Consider the following 23,312-nt stretch of genomic DNA (forward strand, 5'->3'; position numbering starts at 1 on the left):
TATAAAATGGGGCTGGATGAGTTACTATGAAGATGCGTGATGGAGGAGATTTTGGGAGCGCTGAGAGAGTCTCATGAAGGACTGGTAGGAGGCCATATGGAACCAGATGCAACAACCCACGAGGTATTACTAGTCAGATTCTAGTGGCCTACACTTTAAATAGATACCCAAGAATGGGTTCTAAGCTGTGATACAAGTCAAAGGGTAGGTAAACCCCTTAAAAAGAGATTTCATGCCACTTTTTCTATCATAGTTGTAGGAGCTATTTAAATGATAGGGATTGGGTTTTGTGGGGCCTCTGCCTACTAGTAACACCCATAGATGTAAATATGTAGTGGGGGCAATGAAGGAGCTTACAAAATGGCTGGAAGCAAAGACACTTCCTAACAACACAACGCTAAGTACCGCTAAATATCTCTATGAAAAGATATTGACTCCGTTTGGTTTGGCATACCCTTGCCTTAAACAAGTGATAGAGGGGTACATTTTGTGAATCAGGTAATCAGGACAATGACAAGTGAGTTTAAGATCTTTCATACTTTTTCTAGTCCATAATACTCCAGGGCAAACAAACTAGACAGAGCCACAAACAAAAAATTAGTGTCCATCCTATTCAAAACATGCAGAGTAGAGAAAGAGGATTGGGAAGAAAGGCTTCCAACAATCTTGTGGGCGCACTGGATTACTTATAAGGCCACCACTGGGCAAACTCCTTTTTACTTAATGTATGTGCAGGAGGCCATAATGCTTGTGGAATAAATAGCACCAAGTCTGAGAGTGAGAGTTGAACACAAATTGGGGAATATGCAAAGCCTATAGGAGAGGCTCAATGAGTTAATGAAATTGGATGAAAGAAGGATGATGGAGCAATGGGCTACAAAGATAGCACAAAACAAAAGGAAATTTCGGCACGACAAACATTTGAAAAGAATCAATTTTCAAAAGGGACAGTTAATACTTAAATACAATGGTAAGAATGAAGTAAAGCCAGGAAAGTTCAAGGTACGTTGGTTGGGACCATACAAAATAATAGTAGGGACAAATGAAGCAATAAAGTTATCAACTCTAGACAATAATCCCTTAAAAGACTTCATCAATGGGTCCAAATTAAAACTTTATAAAGTGAGGAAAGAGACTTTTAATATTTATTCCATAGAAATAAAAGAAGAGAAATCAATTGAATAAAATAAAAGGAAAAGTAGGAAAAAGGGATATAAAGGAAAAATAGGAAAAAGGGATATGTAAAAGTGTTGGTTTACAGTTTGTACTTCTTTCTCCAACCAAGATCTCCTACTCTTTTGCCCAATAGGTGAAGAATAATCTAACTACGAATAGAGGGGAAGTCTTCCACTTTGTACACTTCCCTTTGAATTTGAAGGTACAACTCCCTTTGGATTAATTTGCAATAAATTTGTTTAAGTATCCTACTTAAAATGAGTATGCTCTTGACCAGAGAGCAGAAGAGGCAAATTCCGAGTTCTCTATCACCATGAAGGACCTAGGCGACATTTAATTTCCGCGCCTTAATTACTTCCACAACTATGAGAGTAATAAACCTTTCTCTAACACTTCATCCTTTACTCCTACATGCATCTACCCAAAGTAAAGATTTCTTATGCAATGCTATTTACTGTGTGCAATTACAAAACAAAGGAAACAAAAATGATTGAAACCACAATAATTCTCAGATTACTAAAACCATCAAATCTCAACATCTAGTTAAAACTTAATGACTCATAGTTTTGCTATAGTTCAGTTTGCCAAACATAGAAAGAAAACATTCAACAGGATGAACAACAAAATTTGATTATAATGTTTGAGACTCACTCAGTTGTCTCTACAAAAGGGAGAAAATTCACACTAAAATTTGCCGATCTTTTGTATTAATTGTCAAAATGTTACATGTAGGCCCCATTTCTTGGCTGTTACAAAAACTAAACATTTAAGAAGATGGGGGGACACAAAAGAGCAAGTGACACTTGTCACATTGCATTCAACGGGGAGAGGGAGAATTCAAGAAGTGAAAACGTCTTGGCCATCATTAGTCTTTTTGTTGCTTTCCAAATTTGCCTCGTGAGCTTTAATTGTGGCTAGAATGGCAACAGGGTCCTCCGAATTTGGAATTTGCATGCGCCTTGAAATGCTCCTTGAACATCCTTAAACCTAGAGTAGACACCTTAGCGCTTCTCCGAATCCTTATGTTTTATATTTCTTTCCTTTATGCGGAGAGGTATGGAGAGTGCTTCCTTTCTGAGCTTTATCATTTTAAGTGAAGATAATGGTTCCTTTAATTTTCCAGCTTCAATTTATTGCTAAGGCAGGTGGTAGCCGTTACACATTTTCCTTCATTGCGTGAATCACTGATAAGAGATTTTCCTTGAAGACACGCCTTGACAAAATCTTTGAAGGAATATTCTTGGGGATTTGAGTATATTTCTCACCATGGGTTCACATTGTAGTTTTGCAGAGTCGCACTGAAATTGCTTCTCCTCCAACCAAAAAAGAAGTGTGAGAGGGGAGATCTCGAAATCAGTTTGATGAAGAAAGAACAAAAGGCTAAGACTTTGCTTCTCATAGCGTAGGGACCCTATGACTCTTCTAAGTAAACTGATGCATAACCTGAACAATATTTCTTGTGCACACCCAACTCAAGCATTTTCCGTGTAAAGCAAGCGGGAGAGAAGCAGGAATACTCAAATCCCGAAAACCCACACAAAGGGGAAAGGAAACCTGATGAGAAGCTACTTGGGTTAAAACCCGAACTTGATGACTTGAACATGCTTTAGACAACAAGGAAGGGGAAGGACTCAGAAATGGTAAGACTGAAGTTATGGCAACAACTAGCTTTTACGAGGGACTTAGATATGCAAGTCCTTAAGCAAGGGACCTAGACATCTCTGGTTTCGCAAAAGAAAAGCAACAAGACATGACAAAACAGAATGAGACACAACTAAACTAAAGCAACAACACAGATTTGAAGCAAGGAATTGAGAAGAAAAGACACAACGAACTATCTAACTATAATACAATGTAGGGGTTACTTGCATGTTCAGACTCTTCTAAGCAGACAATGGAAAGACTTCACTAGTTGGATATGCCAATTTGAAAGAATTGTGCTTGTTTGCTTGGTGGATCTTAAATGGGCCCTTCCACAAAGATTTGAATTTCAAATGCATCCCTTTAGGCTTCTTTCTCTTATCCCATTATAGGACCAAATCTCCTTCCCTGAACTTCTAAGGCCTTGTTCTTCTATCAAACAAGCTATTTACCCGCAACTGGTGCTGGGTAATGGGGTCCACCATTTCTTCTCTTTTCTCTTCCAATTGAGTTAGATATATGATCCTCTTTTCCAGTCCATCTTGAAAGTACTATCTTCTAGTGACATTTGGAGCTTACAGGCGGACAACTCGAGGGGAAGAGGGAGGTTAGCCTCTACCTCATACATGAGCTCAAAAAGGGAAATTCCAATGGCCCTTCGGTGGGTGGTTTTGTTTGCCCACAAAGCTTCATGCAACTTTTTATGCCAACTCCTCTGATTGTTTGTGAGGAGCTCCTTTATGATGTTTACTAGGTTTTTGTTACTCATCTCGTCTTGACCGTTGCCTCGCAGATAATAATCTGAAGAGTGACCCAACTGGATTCCACGATCGTAGTAGAATTTAACGATTTTTGCCAAGAAGTATGAGGCATTATCCATCACCAGTTTGGTGGGAACCCTAAATCTTACCAAAATGTCTTCTTTTAGGAACTCACATACAAGCTCTGATGTAGTCTTCTTGGTAGTCTTCGCTTCGACCCATATGGTGAAGTACTTGGTTGTAGTTAAGATATAGGTATGTCTTGAATTGGAAGGCGGATTGATTGGACCTATAAAGTCTAATCCCCACTATTGGAATGACCCTTCTATCACCTCGGGCCTCAAAGGCATGGCGGCTAATTGTGGCTTTCTCGCAAACATTTTGTACTTCTCTCATTGAGCCACCCATTTGTATGCGTCTTGAAACATCTTGGGCCAATAGTAGCATTGCCTCAATATCTTGAATGCTGTGATAGAGGAGAAATGACCGCCACATGCCTTATTGTGGAAAGCCTGAAGTAGTTTTTCCTGCTGTTGGTTTCAACACATTTGAGAAAGCTGCCATAGATGGCCTTCTTGTAGAGTTGGTCTTCCCAAATCACGCATTTGGACACTTTCATCCTGAGATCTCTCTTTTGCTTTTGGGTGAGGCCCCCTAGGCATTCACTGTATGTAAGGAAATACGCTATATTGGAAAACCATGGATCTTGGAGGCTTACCATTAAGACTTTGGGTATGTCTTCCTCCATTGATCGATCCTCTGCTATCACTCAAAACAAGCCGTTTCCTCGCACTAGCTTGGTGGGTTTGATTTCCATGTCAAACTCTTCAACCTTTGCTACCCAAGCTCCACGGGCATTGCACCCTACTTCCTATTGCCCAAGGATACTCTTTACAGCTATGTCCGACACATGTACCACTATGTGAGAATGTAGGATGTAGAATCTAAAATTCTTCTGGGCCTTGACAACAACATAGGCATGTTTCTCCATCTGCGAATATTTGAGCTCGTGGTCCTTAAGAGGAATGCTTATGAAAGTGATAGACTCTTGTATTGTGTCTCCATTTTCTTGTACAAGTATAGCTGATAAGGTGTGCTCCGAGGCATAACAGTAAATGATGAACTCCTTTATATAGTCTAGATGAACCAAAACAGGGGCATACGTAATGACACTTTTGATGCTCTCGAATGCCTGCTTGCCAGATTCACTCCATTGGAAACTTTGGTTTCCCTTCATCATATCCACAATGTGTTTTTTGATTTCGGAGAAATTTGGGACAAATCTTTGCAAAAATCTTACTTTTCCAAAAAAGAACTTTACTCCTCTTTTGCTCGATGGGAGACTCAGCTGTTATGTTGCTTTGACTCGCTTAGGGTCAGTTTGAGTTCTTCCTTGTGAGACGATGTGTCTGAGCAACTTCCCTTTGGTGACACAAAAGACAAACTTCTTCGGGTTAAGTGAAATTTTGTGCTTGATCGTTCAAATGATCCTTTCTCTTCTTGGAGAAGACAATCAAGTTGTCTAGATAGATAACTATGATATTGTCCTTGAGGTCACCAAATGACAGATCCATGGCTCTCTGAAAAGTGGCTCCAATGTTGATTATGACAAATAAAACATATATCGTCAGCCAAAAATCATATCATAAGGAGCAGGGAATCAGTGTGGATTATAAAATAAAACATCAGTGGATATAATTATGTCAACACCCAAATATAGGAATTAGTGTTTAAGGAGTGGGAGTTGACTACACAAACCTATCATCATTGAAAAGACAATCAAAGTTTAGTGATAAATATATATATACAGAAACGAGTAACCCCAAAGAATAATATAAGATCATAAGCATCAAAGCTATTTGTAGAGTACCTGCAAAATATCCCACACCACTATGATCTTGTGGAAGAAATATAGCAATAGAACTCAATTGCATATTGTCTGCAACTTTGTATAGTGGATATAGTCATATCTCTGGCATAACCAATAGCACCACAACAGAGGAAGGATACAGTTAGCCAAAGAATGACACATATAGGTTATCCTAAACGACATATATAACCAGAACAAACAAGAAAAACAGTTAGAAAGATAGAAAGAATACACGAAATATATAGTTGGTAGCCAACAGATATTATATCACACACAGTGCCCAAAAAGGGTATAAAATCAATAAGGAGGCAAATGCTGAAATCTATGTCTGATACAGACATACACAAATCACCAACACAAAAGGGAGGATATACTGTTAAGACTTATGCATCTCTATAGTAAGTATATTATCTATTACGATCAATTCACTTAAATAATATCCATGCTCAAGTCTAAGCTAGAAAGAATAAGTACAGATAGAATATGGGAAAGGCTTGTATAAATCCAACCAATGGGTTATACTGAGATAGGTATGTGTCAATGTCCCTGAACACCTCGAGGACATGTCCAAGAGAGGCTTAAGGGCTTGGATCCACAAAAACCTTGAGGGAGACTGTTGGGTTTAGTCTCAAAGTGACATATTGTATCTTAACATTCCTTCTAGGCTAGAGTTATAACCAAGATAGCATGAACTTCTCAATTCACTTATAGTTTATTACTAACTTACCTATAAGGGTAGCCTCACAAGAAAGAACAAAGGTGTATTTAGGGAGAGGCTAGTTCAAATCCAGCCAATTGGTTGTTCCAAGAAAGGATAGGATCAGCGTCCCCAAGTGCCTTGCAGACACATCCATGAAAGGCTTAAGTGCTTGGATCTATAAAGCCTTGAGGGAAACCATTGAGTTCCGTCCCTAAGAAATCTGTTTACATCTTAAGTGTTTTTCTCAATTAAGATTAATAATAAGAGCAAAATAAAACAAGCATCCTGCTAAGTAGGCCACTTCATGTAGAAGTATGAGATTGGCTTGGAGTAATATATCATAACTCACATTTGCTTTGAAATTTATACACGAGTACTAATAATCACGTGGTTGCAAGATTCTATTGAAGAAGTAGATTTTGTAAAGCTTTTCTTTGCTCTAGCTTATTGCAAATTAAAAGACATTAATCAAGAATGTATGCATTATATGTCTGCATCGTGTCTACTTTGTGTCTTCATGTATTCGAGTGTCTACTTTGTGTTTTCATGTGCTAGATGTTTACTTTGTTTATGCTTCGTGTTTTGATGCATCTAGTAATATGCATTGTAGATTGGCTCTACAAGAAAATTAATGATCTTGCTTGAGGACAAGCAAAATTTGAGAGAGGACTGTGATATCTCTGTCAAATAAGATTCATATAATTAAAATATAGATAAATAATAAATAAGTAAAATATCAATATAATATTAATCATATTATAATATTGCATAATATGTTAATATTAAAATATGAAAATTTAAAATGATAAAACATTAATAATCTTAAAATAAGTTGAGTTGTATTAATTTTAATATTAATGAAATAATTAATAAAAAATAACAACATAATAATAAATTAATATTAACAAATAATATAATGAAAAGACACCTTTTTTGCATATCAAGGTATATTAAGAAATATCAATCACCCAAAAACATATGGAGGATAAAATGAGATTTATAAAATTTGGTCCACAAAAAGTTCAATTAAGGAATTGGAATAAATTATGTAAGTCCCAACGAGGGACGTTAGAAATATGTTATTATCCTCTCTATGACCAGAGATGCCCTGTTACTGTAGGAACTGAAGGCACAACTTTTTGAAAACACAGTAAAATATTTTAAACAGATTATTAACTAATATCTGTTAACAGTCTTTATAAGTGTTAATGAGACAAATATTGAATAATATGCAGGGCTGTGACGTATATTCCATTGACAGTCCTGGCAGTTCCGGCATCCATTCTCACAGTAAGTATAAATTTGTTTCCTCTGACCTTTCTTGCATTTCCATTCATTCACTTTTTGGCACACATTCTTTTTTTCCTTTCCAGATTTAATAAAATTAGGCCTTATTTACAATAGAAAAGGGTTAACAACTGTTTTTCTCTTGCTTACGTGTCTAGAAAGAAAATTTAAATGTATCATCTGCTTCCAAATTTGAGATTACTTCTTACAGAGTCTTACAGAATAAGTACTGCGCAGCAGAAACAAAATGCAGATAAGAAATATTGTGTATTACAGAATGACATTATTGCATAGTTGTTGGAGATAAAAATAAAGTAGGATAGAAGCATGTAGATAAGAATATAAACATATTGTAAATGAAAAACACTTTAGAAGGTAATTAGCATGACCACGATAAGTGCTCGAAAAGCAATAAAGCAACTGATACATTATAGAGCCATATTTGGATCTCTCCCTTTAGAGCAACTACTTAAAATGATTACTATGGAAAAAAGCACTACTTTTACAATGAAAAATATATAACTCCACTAGCATTTTTAATTAGAATTTAAATATTCGTAACCATAAAGTCTTTTTTGTCATTAGAATCATTAAAATCAAGAAGCTATTACCTTTAAAAAGTGCATAGTCCAGTACTAGAAAAAAAACCATTTCGTTGTAAAATGATTTGTTGGCTAAGTTTAACATGATGTTCATATCTGTTTATCGCAACATTAACAAGTGTGTGGAGCTAGCATGCACAATCTTTAGAACAGTACTGGTATTTTCTTAACTAATTTTGAGTAAAAAGTCTGTCATAAACATATCTCTTCTTAAGATCCATATGATTTATTGCATCAATAGATTTTTGTTCATGTTTAATGATTTCTTTTGTAAGTAAATGCCATTTGGTAAAGACTTATTCTTCCTCACTTGTGTAAAAGTGGATTCCACACTGTAATTGTTATTTTCACTTTTCAGTGTGAAGACAGGTCTTTGCAAGCACTAGTAGGTTACAATAGTTAGTATTAAATAGCACAATTGTATGATGATATATGCATTGTATTTGCTATTCAATTCATCCAAAGAGCTTGTATCATCAGCATAGGATGCAGACTTGTGTGGATGTTGGGAAACTTAAAGTCACCATTTGCTTGTTGAAAAATAGGACCACTACAAAAGCCTAGATGACCTGTTTACTTAAACATTCCTGCAAACCTCTTCAATTGTTATACAATGATCCTGATAACATTTTTCTGTAACCAGGCTGTGTACTAACTTATCTGGTCACTATTTTGTCTAATATTCCAGAATATAAATTACCAACTCTGGAAATTGTTATCAAGAAAGAAGTTGTACCATCTCTACCTATTGTAGAGATTGGAAAAATGTCTTTAAGCACTGTTAGAACTTTACAAAATATTTATTGGGCACTAGGACTAATAAAGACATTTTGTCATTTTGATCTGGAGGAAGTTCTCATTCAACTTGTAAAACATGCCTTTCAAGTTTCAACCCTTATGATACGATTAGTTTTCACAACAAATAAATTTACAATGTTTGGTAACTCCAGTTTCTGGATATATCCTTCTCTTTTTTAAACATTTAATGAAAATGATTTCATTTGATGTCAATAATTGGAGTAATCATTGATTTATAAATTATGTGAACTGTTGCAATGTAAAACTGTGCATACCTTGGTGATGTTGAACCTTGAAAAATTACTTCTAGTTTGATCCACAATGAGCACACACAACCATCATTACTGGGTTATTAACTGTAGTGTAAGTGGATATAAATTTCGATGATGACTGGGATCATTGACAACTTCCTTACAATTGGCAAGTTGTATGGAAACTTAATTTGTTGTCTGCACTTAAACCATGAGTTTTGTTCTTTGTGCACAAATGTATGTGTGTGAATAGAAAAGAAATGGTTTCTAACTTTGACAGAGAGATAAAAAAGTACAACTTTTTCAAGTGGGAAACCCAAATGATAAAAAAAATCGAAATAGAAGACCCATAACAGTGAACTATCATAGCTGAGAAGATAAATAACACAGGACTTATATTTCTTGCCCTATTTTGCATGTACATATAAGCCAAATCTTGTTTGCAAGAAATATTGTTGATCGTATTGGATTAATATTAACATTTGAATGCCTTGTTTTCATTCCCACTCTTTCCCAATCTTTTCATTTCTGTATGAAATTGACCTAATTGTTTTCTAATTATTTTTATTGTGTTTCCATTTGATACTTATGCTCAGCTTGGAGGGGGGTACCTATATGGGCTTCCAGTTGGTTTCGTTGCAGACTCAATTGGATCTACACTTGGGTGTACTGCTGCATTCCTTGTTGGTAAAACGGTTGTTACTAATTTCCTATCTTCTTTCCATATTCTTTAAATAATGGCATATATCTTGTTTATGGCTAACAGAGTTTGATATGTTAGATATCTATAATGAAACCTTTTGAGGCTCCATAGATGGTGCTTGAAGTTTTAAAATTGTAATATGCTAGCTATTTGCAGTGCATGGTTTCCATGCAACCTTAGCATGCTTTTTAATCAGGACAAATTTCTGAAAGTGCAGCGACCCAACACTCCTAAGAGGAGTGATTTTAGAATTGTTTAAAGCATGAGAAAAATAGATTTTGAATATGAAAATATTATCACTAAACCTCATAAGCATAATAGTTTCATCATAAAATATTGCTGCAGATATTAATTAGAAATCCCCACTGAAACAATTAATGCAATTTCTTTGGAAATTTAAATTATTCTTCATCTATTCATTACAAAATACTAACTCATCCTCAGAGACTTAGTTTTTGGACCCATCCCCATTCCTACAAAATTTGTGCAATTGTGCTTCATGCAGTGTGTTGACCTACCTCCATCTCTTGCACTTTTGTGTCTTTCCAGATGTGTCTACTATTATAATATAAACCAGTTATCAGCTTTCATAATGCCTATTTAGCTTGGACACCTAGGGGATATGGAGAGATGCTTATTGGTCTTTTGCTTGGTTACTAGGTGCGTGCACCCTGCCCCCATATCCAGATTCAGGCACATCCATGTGCATCCGGAAGCACTCTTAGGGAGAAAACGTATAAATGATATTAAAACTATGCTTCAAAAAATGCATTTTTCATTATCAAACATGGTGTATATATAGTAGGTAATAGTGATAGCTAAATCTTGTTAGTGTAGTTTTTTTATTTCCTAGTGGGTTATTTATTTTTTCCTATATTGTTAGGTTTTTCCTACACTTTTAATAATCTTGCTTAGGTTAATAAAGCATGTCTTATTTAGAAAGCGGTTGCGAGGTGTCACCTTCCTACATGTGAGCATCTATTAGCTATCTTAGGAAGATACTTTGCTATCTTTAGTTCAATAGATGGTTGCTCCTCATTGGTCGTTGTTGCCACCTCCTCCCTCTTCCTAGTCTATATAAGCATGCTACCTGGCTTGTATTTGTGATCGATTTCTTTTGCATCCTCTTAATGCTATTTTGTTTCTAGCATTTGCATTACTCTCTTGGAGACTAACTCTATGTTGCTATTTTGATTTTGTATCATTTGCATTCATAGTTTAGATATCTATTCTTTGCACTAGTTTTCTGGGTTATCAATCTTTTCAGATTCTAACATGGTATCAGAGCTTTTCTATGTGCAAGAGTAGATTTTAGTTTCCTTATTTGAGAGATTCAAGGGGGGCTAATAAATCTTATTGTAGTTTTTTGAAAAACGAAGTATGTTCTTCTCTTGCATCTTTGGATGATCTTGAGAATCAGAAAAGTTTGACAAAAACGTTTTGCATCTCTGGGGTTTCAATCTCAAATTTGACAACCAACTTGCATATTTGGGGTTTTCAATCAGTATTGAAGGTTCCAACATGCCATTGATGGACTTAGGAAGCTGATTCAACATTTGCATGTCATCTTTTGGTTGCTGGGGTCGGTTCTTGGTTGTTGGGACCGTTTTTTGTTGTTAAAGACGTCTAATTTACACTACAACTACATCTTCTATACATCAGCAAGAAAAAAGCTTTCTGGGTTTTGTTCGCAGCGCCAAAAAACCATCTGGGTATCTTTTAGTTTTTGCATGCAATTTGTATATTTTGCAGAATCGAGCATGAAAAGCTACGACTGTACCCCTCTCCATTGGTAATCGCAGATTTAATCCAGTTTTCAAATGCCTTGTTCTTGCTCATACGGATTCCAATTTCAATGATTCTTGTTATGACCTTGGCTATTTTTTTGTGCTTTATCCACTAGAGTTGTTTTTTGATTTTCATGCATAAATTTTTCAGAAATTGCAGATTCTCAGTCGTGATTGTGTATAATTCTTATTTTGAAAACTTTGGAGGATCATAACTTTTTCATGCGACTTCGTATCGAGGCGATTCTTTTTTTGAAAGTGCATGACTTTTCAAGTAGATCGTAGTGGTGCTATTTGTTTGCTTGATTATTGTGTCCAAGTTTCACTTTCAGCATATGCTCTTCATTAGAGTTTGTAATGCATTGAAATCAAAACCACTAAGTATTTTTTTCTAGTGGTAGTTGTAAATGCACTAAAATAAAGTGCCAAATCATATTTCTTTGGGGGGTTCTTTGATTGAGTAAAAAGGGGGGGCCTTGTCGTGGTTGGGTTCTCTTTTTTTGGCATTTCTTCTCTGCATTTTTTCATCATGGATCAAACAAATATGCCCATCCTAACTCCATACAATTACTTTGAGTGGAAATCACGCATGACAATTCACTTAAGAAAAGTTGGATTAAATAGGATAACTATGGGACTTGAAATTGAACTTGATAAAGATGAAGATAAGCCTAAGTGGTTTAACAAATGTGATGAGGCATATGGATCATTGTGTTTGTCTGTTTCTCTTGATTTTCTATTTCACATTGAATCTTTGAATATACCAAATGAAATATGGTTAAAGCTAGAAACATTATTTGGCACACAAGATTCAATGAGGAGTCATATGTTGGAAAATGAACTAATTAGTTTAAGTCCAGGCAATTTCAACACAATCTAGGGTTTCTTCACTAAATTGAAGTCACTAAGGTTGCAGTTAAAACAATGTGGAATTGAAAAGAAAGATGAACAACTGATTCTTAGTATTCTCTCTAAGCTAAGTTCAAAATACTCTGTGTTTGTCTCTACCTTCTATGCTACTAAGGGTGCACTTGGTATTCAATTCACCATGCCATCTTTAGATGGTTTTGTTGTCAATCTCACTCGAGAAGAGGACAAGCTAATTCATATGGGCACTCTTAAGTCCTCTAAGTCACATGCCTTGGCTGCCAACCAAGGCACAAAAGAACAAAAAGGACAAAGTAGTAACAACAATAGTAAGGATGAGAAACAAAATAATAGTGAGGAAAAGAAGGATCAGATACCGGTTGCTTGAAAAGCAACTATTGATACCCCATCTTCCATGGGCGATAAGCCTAAGAAAGAAAAGGTCAAATATGCCTATTGCAAAAGACTTGGTCGTGATGAACATAAATGTTTGAAGAAACAAATTAATCACTTGACATACATTCTTGAGAAGAATAATATCAGTGTTCTTGAGTCTATCAAACAAAGTTCTAATGAAGGTTCTAACAAGGAAAAAGAAAACAACAAGGGGAAAGGAAAGGGCAAGGCCCTTGTTGCAGTTACTTCCTCACCATCCACTTGGATTCTTGATTTGGGTGCTTCGCACCACATGGCTTCATCTAAGGAAGAACTTGCATCTTTGGTGCTGTGTACTATGCCTTATATTTTGATAGATGATGACACTCTTGTTGAGGTGTGTGGGAGAGGGTCTATTGATGTGGGGGATGACACATTCCATGATGTTCTTTGTGTACCCTCATTATCAACTAATCTCCTATTGGTATACCAGATCGCTTACACAGGTTCAGGCAAGCGGGTTGAGTTCACTCCTGATTCAGTGGAGATACGTGAGTTGCATAGTGATTCTACAGTTGCTGTTGGAAGAGCAGATCATCAGTCACGACTCTATCTGTTTTCTCACTTTGTTCTTGATCCTCCTTCGTCTGTTTTGCTCACTCACTCTAATGATGTAAGTAAATTATGGCATGAGTGGTTTGGCCATCTTAACTTCTGCTATTTGCATCAGCTCAACCAACAGAGCATGGTTACAGGGTTGCCTTCGGTTCAGTTCTCAGGCAGTGTTTGCCAAGGTTGCATTCTTGGTAAGAATCCTAAGGAAAAGTTTGACAAAACTAAGGCATGGAGAGCTTCACAGATATTAGAGTTAGTTCACAGTGATTTGGCTGGTCCATTTTAGCATCCTTCTTTCAGCAGGGCCCGATATGTCCTCACATTCATTGATGACTTTTCTCGATATACTTGGGTGTACTTTCTCAAACAGAAGTCCGAGGTATTTGATCATTTTTAGGACTTCAAAACTTTTGTAGAGAAGCAATCCAGGAAAGCCATCAAAGTTTTGCGCATAGACAATGGTGGTGAGTATGTCAACCATCGGTTTGAAAGATTTTGCACTTCAGAGGGGATTGATTTACAACATTCAATTCCATACAATCCTCAGCAGAACGGTGTTGCAGAATGGAAGAATAGATCCTTGAAGGAAATGGCAAATTGTATGATTCACTCTAGATCTCTTGCACCATAGTATTGGGCAAAAGCCATTAACTGTGCTTGTTATATCCAAAACCGTGTTCCTCACCTAGCCTTGAAGAGAGTTACTCCTTTTGAAGCTTGGAATGGTTGGAAACCATTAGTTAAGCACTTTTGAGTCTTTGGCTCTCCTGCATGGGCCCACATTCCTGCAAAGAAACGCAAGGCCTTGGATCCGCAGAGCAGACCTTGCATATTTGTAGGTTATCTTGATGGTGTGAAGGGTTATCGGTAGCTCCACCCTACTACACATGAGTTGTTCATTGAAAGGAGTGTTCAGTTTGAGGAGGGACCTTCAAGCTCCCTTTCTATCACTTCTCCAACTCCTTCTACTTTGACATTGGAGTCACTTGGAATACATGACAGAGCTTCTGATGAGTTAGATTCACCTGAGCCGTCTTCTACCTCCACTTCCGATGCAGAGAGTGATTCAGAGGACTCACTTCCTTCCTCTCGTAGTCATCATTCATAGGTTGATGATTCTCCTCTAGATTCTCCATCTTCTGGTCCACTTTGGGCTAGACAGACCTTGCAGTTTGCAGGTGATAGGGTTGGGGATCCATCAGACACCAGGCGTTCACAATTCCAAGATGCTCCACATGTCTTCATTGCTACTGCCTCAGATCCATCATCCTTTCATGAGGCTTTTGGTATTCCTGAGTGGGATACAACTATGCAGGAAGAGTATAGTTCCTTGATGAGGAACCACACTTGGGATCTTGTCCCTCTTCCTAAGGTAAGCAAATTTGTTAGATGTAAGTGGATCTATCGGACAAAATTTGCGAGCTTTGCTAGGGATGTGAGATGCTTCATCTCTTGGGGGGGCCTCTTCCTCTCACTTGGAGTCCTGATTTTTTTGGGGGAGTCTTTTGTCTCTCTCTTTTGGGGGACTTTTATGTACATGGGTACCTCATCAGGCGTGACTTGCCGAGACCCATTTCTACATCCACCTAAGCTTCGCTTATGGGGGTTGTTAGTGTAGTTTTTTAATTTCCTAGTGGGTTATTTATTTTCCCCTATATTGCTAGGTTTTTCCTACACTTTTAATAATCTTGCTTAGGTTAATAAAGCATGTCTTATTTAGAAAGTGGTTGCGAGGTGTCACCTTCCTCCATGTGAGCATCCATTAGCTATCTTAGGAAGATACTTTGCTATCTTTAGTCTGATAGATGGTTGCTCCTCATTGGTCGTGTTGCCACCTGCTCCCTCTTCCTAGTCTATATAAGCATGCTACCTGGTTTGTATTTGTAATCGATTTTTTTTGCATCCTCTTAATGCTATTTTGCTTCTAGCATTTGCATTACTCTCTTGGAAACTAACTCTATGTTGCTATTTTGATTTTGTATCATTTGCATTCATAGTTTAGATATCTATTCTTTGCACTAGTTTTCTGGGTTATCAATTTTTTCAGATTCTAACAAATCTAACCTAGAAAACCATTTAAAAATTGTGATACCCTTTGTAAATGCTGTATTAGTTGATCAAATAGAACTACTAACAGAAATTATGTTGTTAAATTTGCAAAAATTTATAACCATGTAAAGCTTTTTTTTTAGGATATCTGTAAATCTGATTTAACTCCAACAAGAACTGTAAATAGTTCTTGAAGCTTTCTCGACATCATAGATGGAAAACTTTCACTTCGTAAAACTCACCTAGACCCCCAAAAAAAACTTGGGAAAAAATTCGCTAGTTCTTAAAAAAAAAACTCAGGAACCTAAAAAAGAACTTAATTTTTTTTTTTTTTTTTTGCAAAATTCAACGAGAAGATACATCCAATCAGTTAATTAATGACACACAAAAGAAAAAGCAGAGTTTAGATATATATAAATGCAAAGTGGGTACAAAATCACATTCTCATGCAGAATGTTGATGGCGGGAAGCAAAATAGTAATTAGTTTCTATAAAACTAGAAGTAAATACATCATTGTAGTTAGTTTCTATAAAACTAGAAAAAAGTTCATCATAGTAAATAGTTTCTATAAAACTAGAAGTAAATACATCATAGCAAAATAGTCTGAGAGTGAGTTTGAACAATTTTGACTTGTTGGAAAGTAATGCTTGTCTTGGTGTGAGCAAGCGGTTTAGCTAAGTCTGCCAGGACTTAAGAATATAGTGTTGAAACCAAGTGATTTATGAGAAAATGAGTTAGAATCATTAGACAATCCTTGCTCCAACTTCATGTTGATCAATAGCTATGAAGCTGAAACCTATCTCAAACATCCTAACAATATTTATTCAAATATAACTTAAAGTATAAGATATCTTATACTTTCCTCTTGCCCTTGACTTGAGAAAATGACCAATCTTCCTGCAAATAAAAAATGAGCTTAAAAAATGACGTTTCTTTTCTTTTAGACGTCGAAAGAAATGCTGGTGAGACTTTTTTACAAAAACTCCTTGATTTTGTAGCGAGTTTTTCTAAAAAACCGACTTCCTTTTTTTGTGCGTTTTTCGTGGAAAAACTTGCGGAGTAAAAAAACTTGACAGTTTTAACAATTGGCGATTATTCTACGATTTTTCCATCTATGCTAAACATTACATTGAGTGAACATTTGATGAGATCTCTACTGAAAACTATAACTATTTCAATGCAAATGAGCTTTCTGCTACACTTGCCATTCAACATTCATGCAAAGGAAACAATATTCACAAGCAAAGAGGGAAAATTCATCATCAAATTATTGGCAGCTTTGGGCCAATTGAGGGGGGGAGGGGCACAAGGTGTAAATTGTTCTTTAGGTTCTGTTGAAACTAGGAGGGTAGTCCTTAGAGGCCACTTAACAAGACAATAAAAGAGAAATGCAAAACTACATATGGCCCTTACAACCATACCCAAAGTATTAGATAAGATAAGATAAATTTATTAATGCCCAACAAGAGACCACAAACGGATCTAAGAGACTAAAGAGTACAATAGGGCCATAGCCAACAATGGGAGCACCAAATGGTGTCTGCGAAAAGAGCAAAACAAGAAAACCAAAAGCAAGGCAAAGCACCAAAGAACAAAACACTAAGTACTTCCCAGAGACGAGAAGTACCCAAGAATCGAAGGATAAGGGCTGAGGTGAAGGCAAGTGCTGATCTTGTGCTATCTCAAGGCACCACTGGAGGTAGGACAAGATTGACGAGTGTATCCACAACGAGGTCTCATGGATATACTCATGCAACCTCTTCATCCCCCAGGCAGGAGCCACCAGAGTGAAGGACATGATGAGTTGGTTACAAGCCTGGTGTGGAGGGTATTGAGACTTGAGAGAGTGGAACGAAGTTGTGAGGCTTCCTGCAAATAAAGAGCAAGGCACCGCTGGTCAGTATATTTGAAAAAGGAGGATAGGCTCTTGCACTCTCTAAATAGGCAATAGAATCTCCCCCTGATCTCATAATAAACAGGACAACATAAAACAAAATGAGTCGCAGACTCCACCTTCTCAAGGGAGCAAAGGTGACATATCCTATCTGTTGAGATAATGGGTGTTGCACACATTGCATAATATTGTTATATTGTATTATTTTATTTTATTATGTAATGTTGCACCTAGATGGACGTGCAACATGGAAAGATTCCCATGGGATATACTTGATGAGTTTTATTGTAACATTGTGATAATATTTCATGTAATTATTTAATATTGTGGAAAAGAATCAAATTTCCAATGTTAAATGTGGAGTCAATGGATTAGGTAGCACATGGGTTATGTAATACCACTTGGTGGTTTTGTGGGACTTGCTACTATATAAGTAGCCACATGGGTAGTTGTTGTGTGAGAAAGATAGAAGGCAAAAAAGCAAGAGTTGAGCGGGACAAGGCTTGAGAGGTTAGCCAAGTGAGCATTTGTGAAAGTTGGAAGCATGGCATATGATGTGTGGATTCATGCTTGTTCACATGGATTACTTGGTTGTGGTTATGGCATTGAAGGCTTCCATGGTTGTATTGCAATGGTGTTTTTGTCGAATAATACATGGTGAGGGATGCTTTTGGAGGCTGGGTTTTTTCCCTCAATGAGGGTTTCTCAGGGTATATCTTGTGTCACATTTTTTGTGGGTATGTTCTCTATTCACTTGCATGTGGATTATAATTGTATATTTGTTTTATATCTATTATGGGTTATGTGGAAACTATTATATTCTTTGTTGCAAGTTTCCTTACACTATCCTCCTTGGCAATTTGATGCTCTGTTTGAATGTGAAGCTGGTGTGAGCCCACCTTGAAGGAACCCAATGAGATGCGAATGGCATGGGACCAACAACAAGCAAGCTACCAAGGGCGAACAATGACTTGTCTTGAATATCCGTGTAGTGCTCAATGCAAGACATCCTTGACTAGAGACCCCCAGGGGGTTGGTCCAAGAAGTGATAATGTATTGTTTATAGATATCGACCATCATGAACATGTTCAGCTCCTGACAGGAGGCAAGGAGGTGACCTAGGGCATCAAGGGAGAATTGAAATGGTAGAAGGCGGCCAATCGAGATTGTAATCGAACCCAGAAGAGCTGAGACCTGAGTGAGCCCACAGTAGGCCTTGCCAGCGTGGTTGGATATGGTGGCCGCCATAGAGAAGCAATAAGCTTAGTACAAGTATCTGTCATGACCCTCAGAGGAGTCAGCGAAGCCTTGTAACCAGTAAATAAAGAAAACCAGATCAAAGATGGTCCCAACCTGAAGGGATGAGCATCAAACTCTACCAAAATGATATTGTGGGGAGTGGATCTATGACATTTGAGGATGCACCAAAGCATGAGGATTTGAACTCTCTCAACAGAGGCCCAATCAAACTCCAAGAGTGAGGGCCCCTAGATAGTAGAGCCATAAAGTATTGTCGGCTTAACCAAGGAGTCCGAGAGGGACAAATTGGTCGTGGTATAAAAAACACCGTTATTGAAGCCTAGCAAGTGAACCGTGGCCCTTGTTAACCAGGGGTTTCATGAAAATTCTCAACCTGAAATGGGCCCTCGAAAATTGGATCTGTATGTATAAGAATAGGTGATCTCAATCTCCTTCCCCTGAAATAAAATTGGAGGTGGGAAGTTTTCAAACAATTGAAGACCATCACTCGGGTCTTACCTAGGCTCACAACTAATTGTCTTGTTTCACAAAAGGAGGCTAAACCATGAAGAGTTCGCAAGAGCCCCTCAGAGGAAGAAGCCAAAAGAACCACCTCATCGGCAAAAGAAAAATTGATATTAAGACTTGATGTAAGTAGCAACCATCCCCCGAAGGTAAGATATCATGAAGGAAAGACTCCAACTTATCAATGTAGATACCAAAGAGAGTGGGGGAGAGAGGGAAACCCTGCTTCACCTCAATGCTGCTATGAATAAGATTTGAGAAGTCCAACTGACTCCTAGATTGACCAACATAACACTCATAAAGCCTGATGGTAGCTATCAAAACAATCTCCAAAAGCCCAATGCCTCTGCTCTGGAACAGAGCCGTCCTGGGAACAGAGTCAAAGGCTTTTTGAAAATCAATGAAGCAACAAATACCTTTGCCAAGCGATGGTGAGCCTCGTCGATGACAACCCGCAAAGTCAAAATGGGGTGTGGAAATCAGTACAGAAACCTACCTGCCCCCTAGCTCAACACTATCTACGATCAATCTCTTTGGAAACAATAGTTTTCAACAATGTAGCATAGGGTTTGGCAAAAGTATGTTCAATCATGATAGTCTTGTAGTTGCCAGGGTCTAAGACTAACTTGATTTATGAGTCGGATGGATGATGTGCTGTGACCAGTAGTTCGGAAAGCTATTGCAAACAACCTTGGGCAAAAGCCAGGGATCTCATAAAGAGTGGAGGCGTGGGAGATTAGAGTGCTATGATCAAGAGTTGAAGGGGGAAGCAAGCGGCAAGGGAAAAGGGTACACCAAAAGTGTTACAGAAAGCAAAGAAGAGAGATGTTGATGCGAGTTTTGTATCACTACATAACATATTAGTAATTGAATATCCGATACAGAGTATCAAACATACAATTCCTCTCTTGAAAAGTTATTGCTCATGGGATATGAGAATAACTCCAATGTTCCTTACACTTGTGGGTACTCACTCAGTTTTATCGATGTGATTCGCTGGTAATCACATAGGTGGCCTTACGCTATTCATTCGAGGATGTTTTGGGTTTTTGGTGAGATGGTGATGATTTTGTATGAGTGCCAGGTCATGTTGATGGTGACGATGATGGTGGAGGATGTAGCGCTAGATAATGTTGATTGCGCAAGGAGGAGGCGATAATGGTTCTAATGACTTCTACCTTCCTAACTTTCTTAGAGTGAAATTCGACTACCCAACTACTCGCTATTCTACTCCTACTCTTTCAACTACTCACTATTCTACTCCTACTCCTATGAATGGAAAGGTTAGCAAATGGACGGAGATCGTATCTAATGAAAGCTTACCAGTGGCTCCACCTCCATAGATGCAGTGATTCAAAGGAAAAGAGAACTAGTTTACCACACAAGGCTCCCTAACCAACAGCTAAGATGCTAGTGGCCTAGTTGTAGATCCCTATCAAACATTCACTAACATCACCATACAATTAGCCATCTACTTCTACTCTAACAACATGAAATGAAATCCTACTTTAATTTGAGAGATGAGAACCATGCAATACAGCAAAATGATCATGTATATCCACCATGCAAGTCACAACAATGAATAGAGAACAATTTTTATAGTATTTTGGCAACAATCCTCCAACATAACTCCCTCACAAATGTTACTCTAACTATTTGGAAGTAGAAACCATGCAATAATACCAAAGGCTCTTAATCACCATGCAAGTCACAACAATGAGAAAGAAAGCGATTTTGGCATTATCTTATGTAACCATTTTCTCCGACCATTACAAATGAGAGCAAATGGCCTTTTATAGAGGCCAAAATTACAATCAACGATAGAGATCGAAAGCAAAACCGACAATCCAGATTGTATCCTAGAAACCCTAATTAGGGTTATGTTGATGCGAGTTTTGTATCACTTATATAACATATTAGGATTTGAATATTTGATATAGGATATCAAACATACAACTCCTCTCTTGAAAAGTTAATGCTCATGAGACATGAGTATAACTCCAATGTTCCTTACACCGTTGGATACTCGCTCAGTTTTATCGATGTGATTTGCTGGTAATCACGTAGGTGGCCTTACGCTATTCATTCAAGGATGACTTGGACTTTGGTGGAATGAAAGTGATGGTGACTTAGTTTGTGAAATGTGTGGAGGCAGATAATGTTGATGGTCACGATGATGGAGGGTGTGTCTGCCGATGATGATGTTGATGGGAAAGCGATGGTTATGGAAGGTGAATGGATGAGTTCTATCACTTGATCTACTCTAACTTGCTTCTCTAAGCTTTGACTACCTAGCTACTTACTATTCTACTCCTACTCCTATTAATGGAAGGTTAGCAAATGGACGGGGATCGAACCTAATGAGTGCTGACCAGTGACCTCACTTCCACAGGTGCAATGATTCTAAGGAAAAATAAACTAGTTTACCACACAAAGCTTCCCAACCAGCCGCTAGGATGCTAGTGGCCTAGTATTGATCCCTATCAAACATTTACCAATGCTACCATACAACTATCCATCTACTCTACTCTTGCTTAAACAACTTCAAATGAAACAAACTTTAACAATTTGAAAGGAAATCTAACTAAGTGGAAGTAGAAAACATGCAATAACACCCAATGTTCTTGATCAACATGCCAATTGCAACAATGAAAAAGAGAGCATTTTGGTATTATCTTCGCAACAATTTCTCCGACCCCTTTACAAATGAGAGCAAATGGCCTTTTATAGAGGCCAGAAATACAATGGACAGTGGAGATCAAAACAAGATCAACGATCCAGATTGGATCCTTAAAACCCTAATTAGGGTTGCCACCCCATCGGCCAATGAGAAGCTGCCACCTCATCAATGGACCAATGAAAAAAGTGCAAAAAGTGGCAACCAATGAGAAGGCACCAGAATGGTGGCCAATCAGAAATAGACACTTGTCCTATTCTAGAAGAAAGGGGAAATTTGCCACTTGGGCTTACATCAAATGATCTTCTAATATAAATCTTCCCTTTTCTTTCATTTTCTTAGCTAAGGAAATGAACTTAGCTAGCCTTTTGTTAACTTCTTCCATAGGAGGACAAGGTGTGTGTGCTTCGCCTTGAGTTCCGCTGTCTCTGCCACGCTGTTCGCTGCTTGTAGTATTTTTTTCATGATCCTTCTCATATTCTTTTGCAAATCCAATAAAAGCGCTGAGAGAGGGAAGGGTGCCCGAATGCTTTTTCTTGATAGCAACCTTTCCTAACTCATCCAACCTCGATCCAAAATTTGTCTCATTGACATCCTCTTCTCTGATATCTTCAAAATCAAGGGCTACGCCGTTGTCGCTCATCATGGTCACAGTGGAAGAGTCGATGCTTGGCCGTGATGTGCAACTGCCTTTTGTATATCCTTTTATCGTACCACCATTGGTATTGGTTACTCACCTCATTTTCGAGAAGAAGGGAGTTTTGGGAATCATATCCTCTTTGTCTTTCTTAGTGTCTTTGTCTTTCTTAGTGTTCGCCCACTTGGGATTCTTACTTGCACTATCATCCTCCATGCTCGTTGCCCTATTACGGGATGGTAGAGTGGTGGACCAAAAGGCAAGAAGAACCAAGCGGAGCAATCCTTAGCCTAGAACAAAAGATGGATATCTCAGCTTAAGCACTCCTCGCAACTCTAAATGATTTGAAATTACCTCTACCTATAGCCAAGGGGGATTGTCCTTCCTTTAGTCTGTCCCTCATCCGTATCATGTCCACTGTACAGATATTGGTGTCGGTTATTCACTTCATTTTCAAGAAGAAGGAAGTATTGGGCGTCATATCCTCTTTGTCTTTCTTAGTGTTTGCTTGCTTGGGATTCTTACTTGCACTATCATCCTCCATGCTCATCGCCCTATTACGGGATGGTAGAGTGGTGGACCAAAAGGCAAGAAGAACCAAGCGGAGCAATCCTTAGCCTAGAACGAAAGATGGATATCTCAGCTTAAGCACTCCTTGCAACTCTAGATGATGAAAATTCACCTTAACCGATAAACTTACAGCGACTTTTCGGAACCTAGGATATAACTTTCAAGAAGTTCAAATCCCTTTGCAAATCAGGAATTTACCATGCAATTCACCTCCAAATAAAATTACCCAACCTAGGGCAAAAATCGCAGCCTCTTGAAAAAAATCAAAATTTTATCTTCCACAAATT

At 37.7% G+C, this 23,312-nt stretch overlaps 1 protein-coding gene across 1 annotated transcript in view; it reads left to right on the forward strand.

The window, feature by feature from the left end:
- The window catches only part of LOC149542696 (uncharacterized), a 153,156-nt gene that overhangs the window by 51,706 nt on the left and 78,138 nt on the right, over positions 1 to 23,312 (forward strand). The window contains exons 3-4 of the mRNA XM_089797575.1: positions 7,384 to 7,438; positions 9,683 to 9,781. Of these exons, the coding sequence (XP_089653701.1) occupies positions 7,384 to 7,438; positions 9,683 to 9,781 (154 nt within the window). The remainder of the gene's footprint in view (positions 1 to 7,383; positions 7,439 to 9,682; positions 9,782 to 23,312) is intronic.

Source organism: Cupressus sempervirens, chromosome 8 (genome assembly GCF_028749045.1).
Source record: "Cupressus sempervirens isolate cs-2001-9-10 chromosome 8, ASM2874904v1, whole genome shotgun sequence".
Lineage (NCBI taxonomy): Eukaryota > Viridiplantae > Streptophyta > Pinopsida > Cupressales > Cupressaceae > Cupressus > Cupressus sempervirens.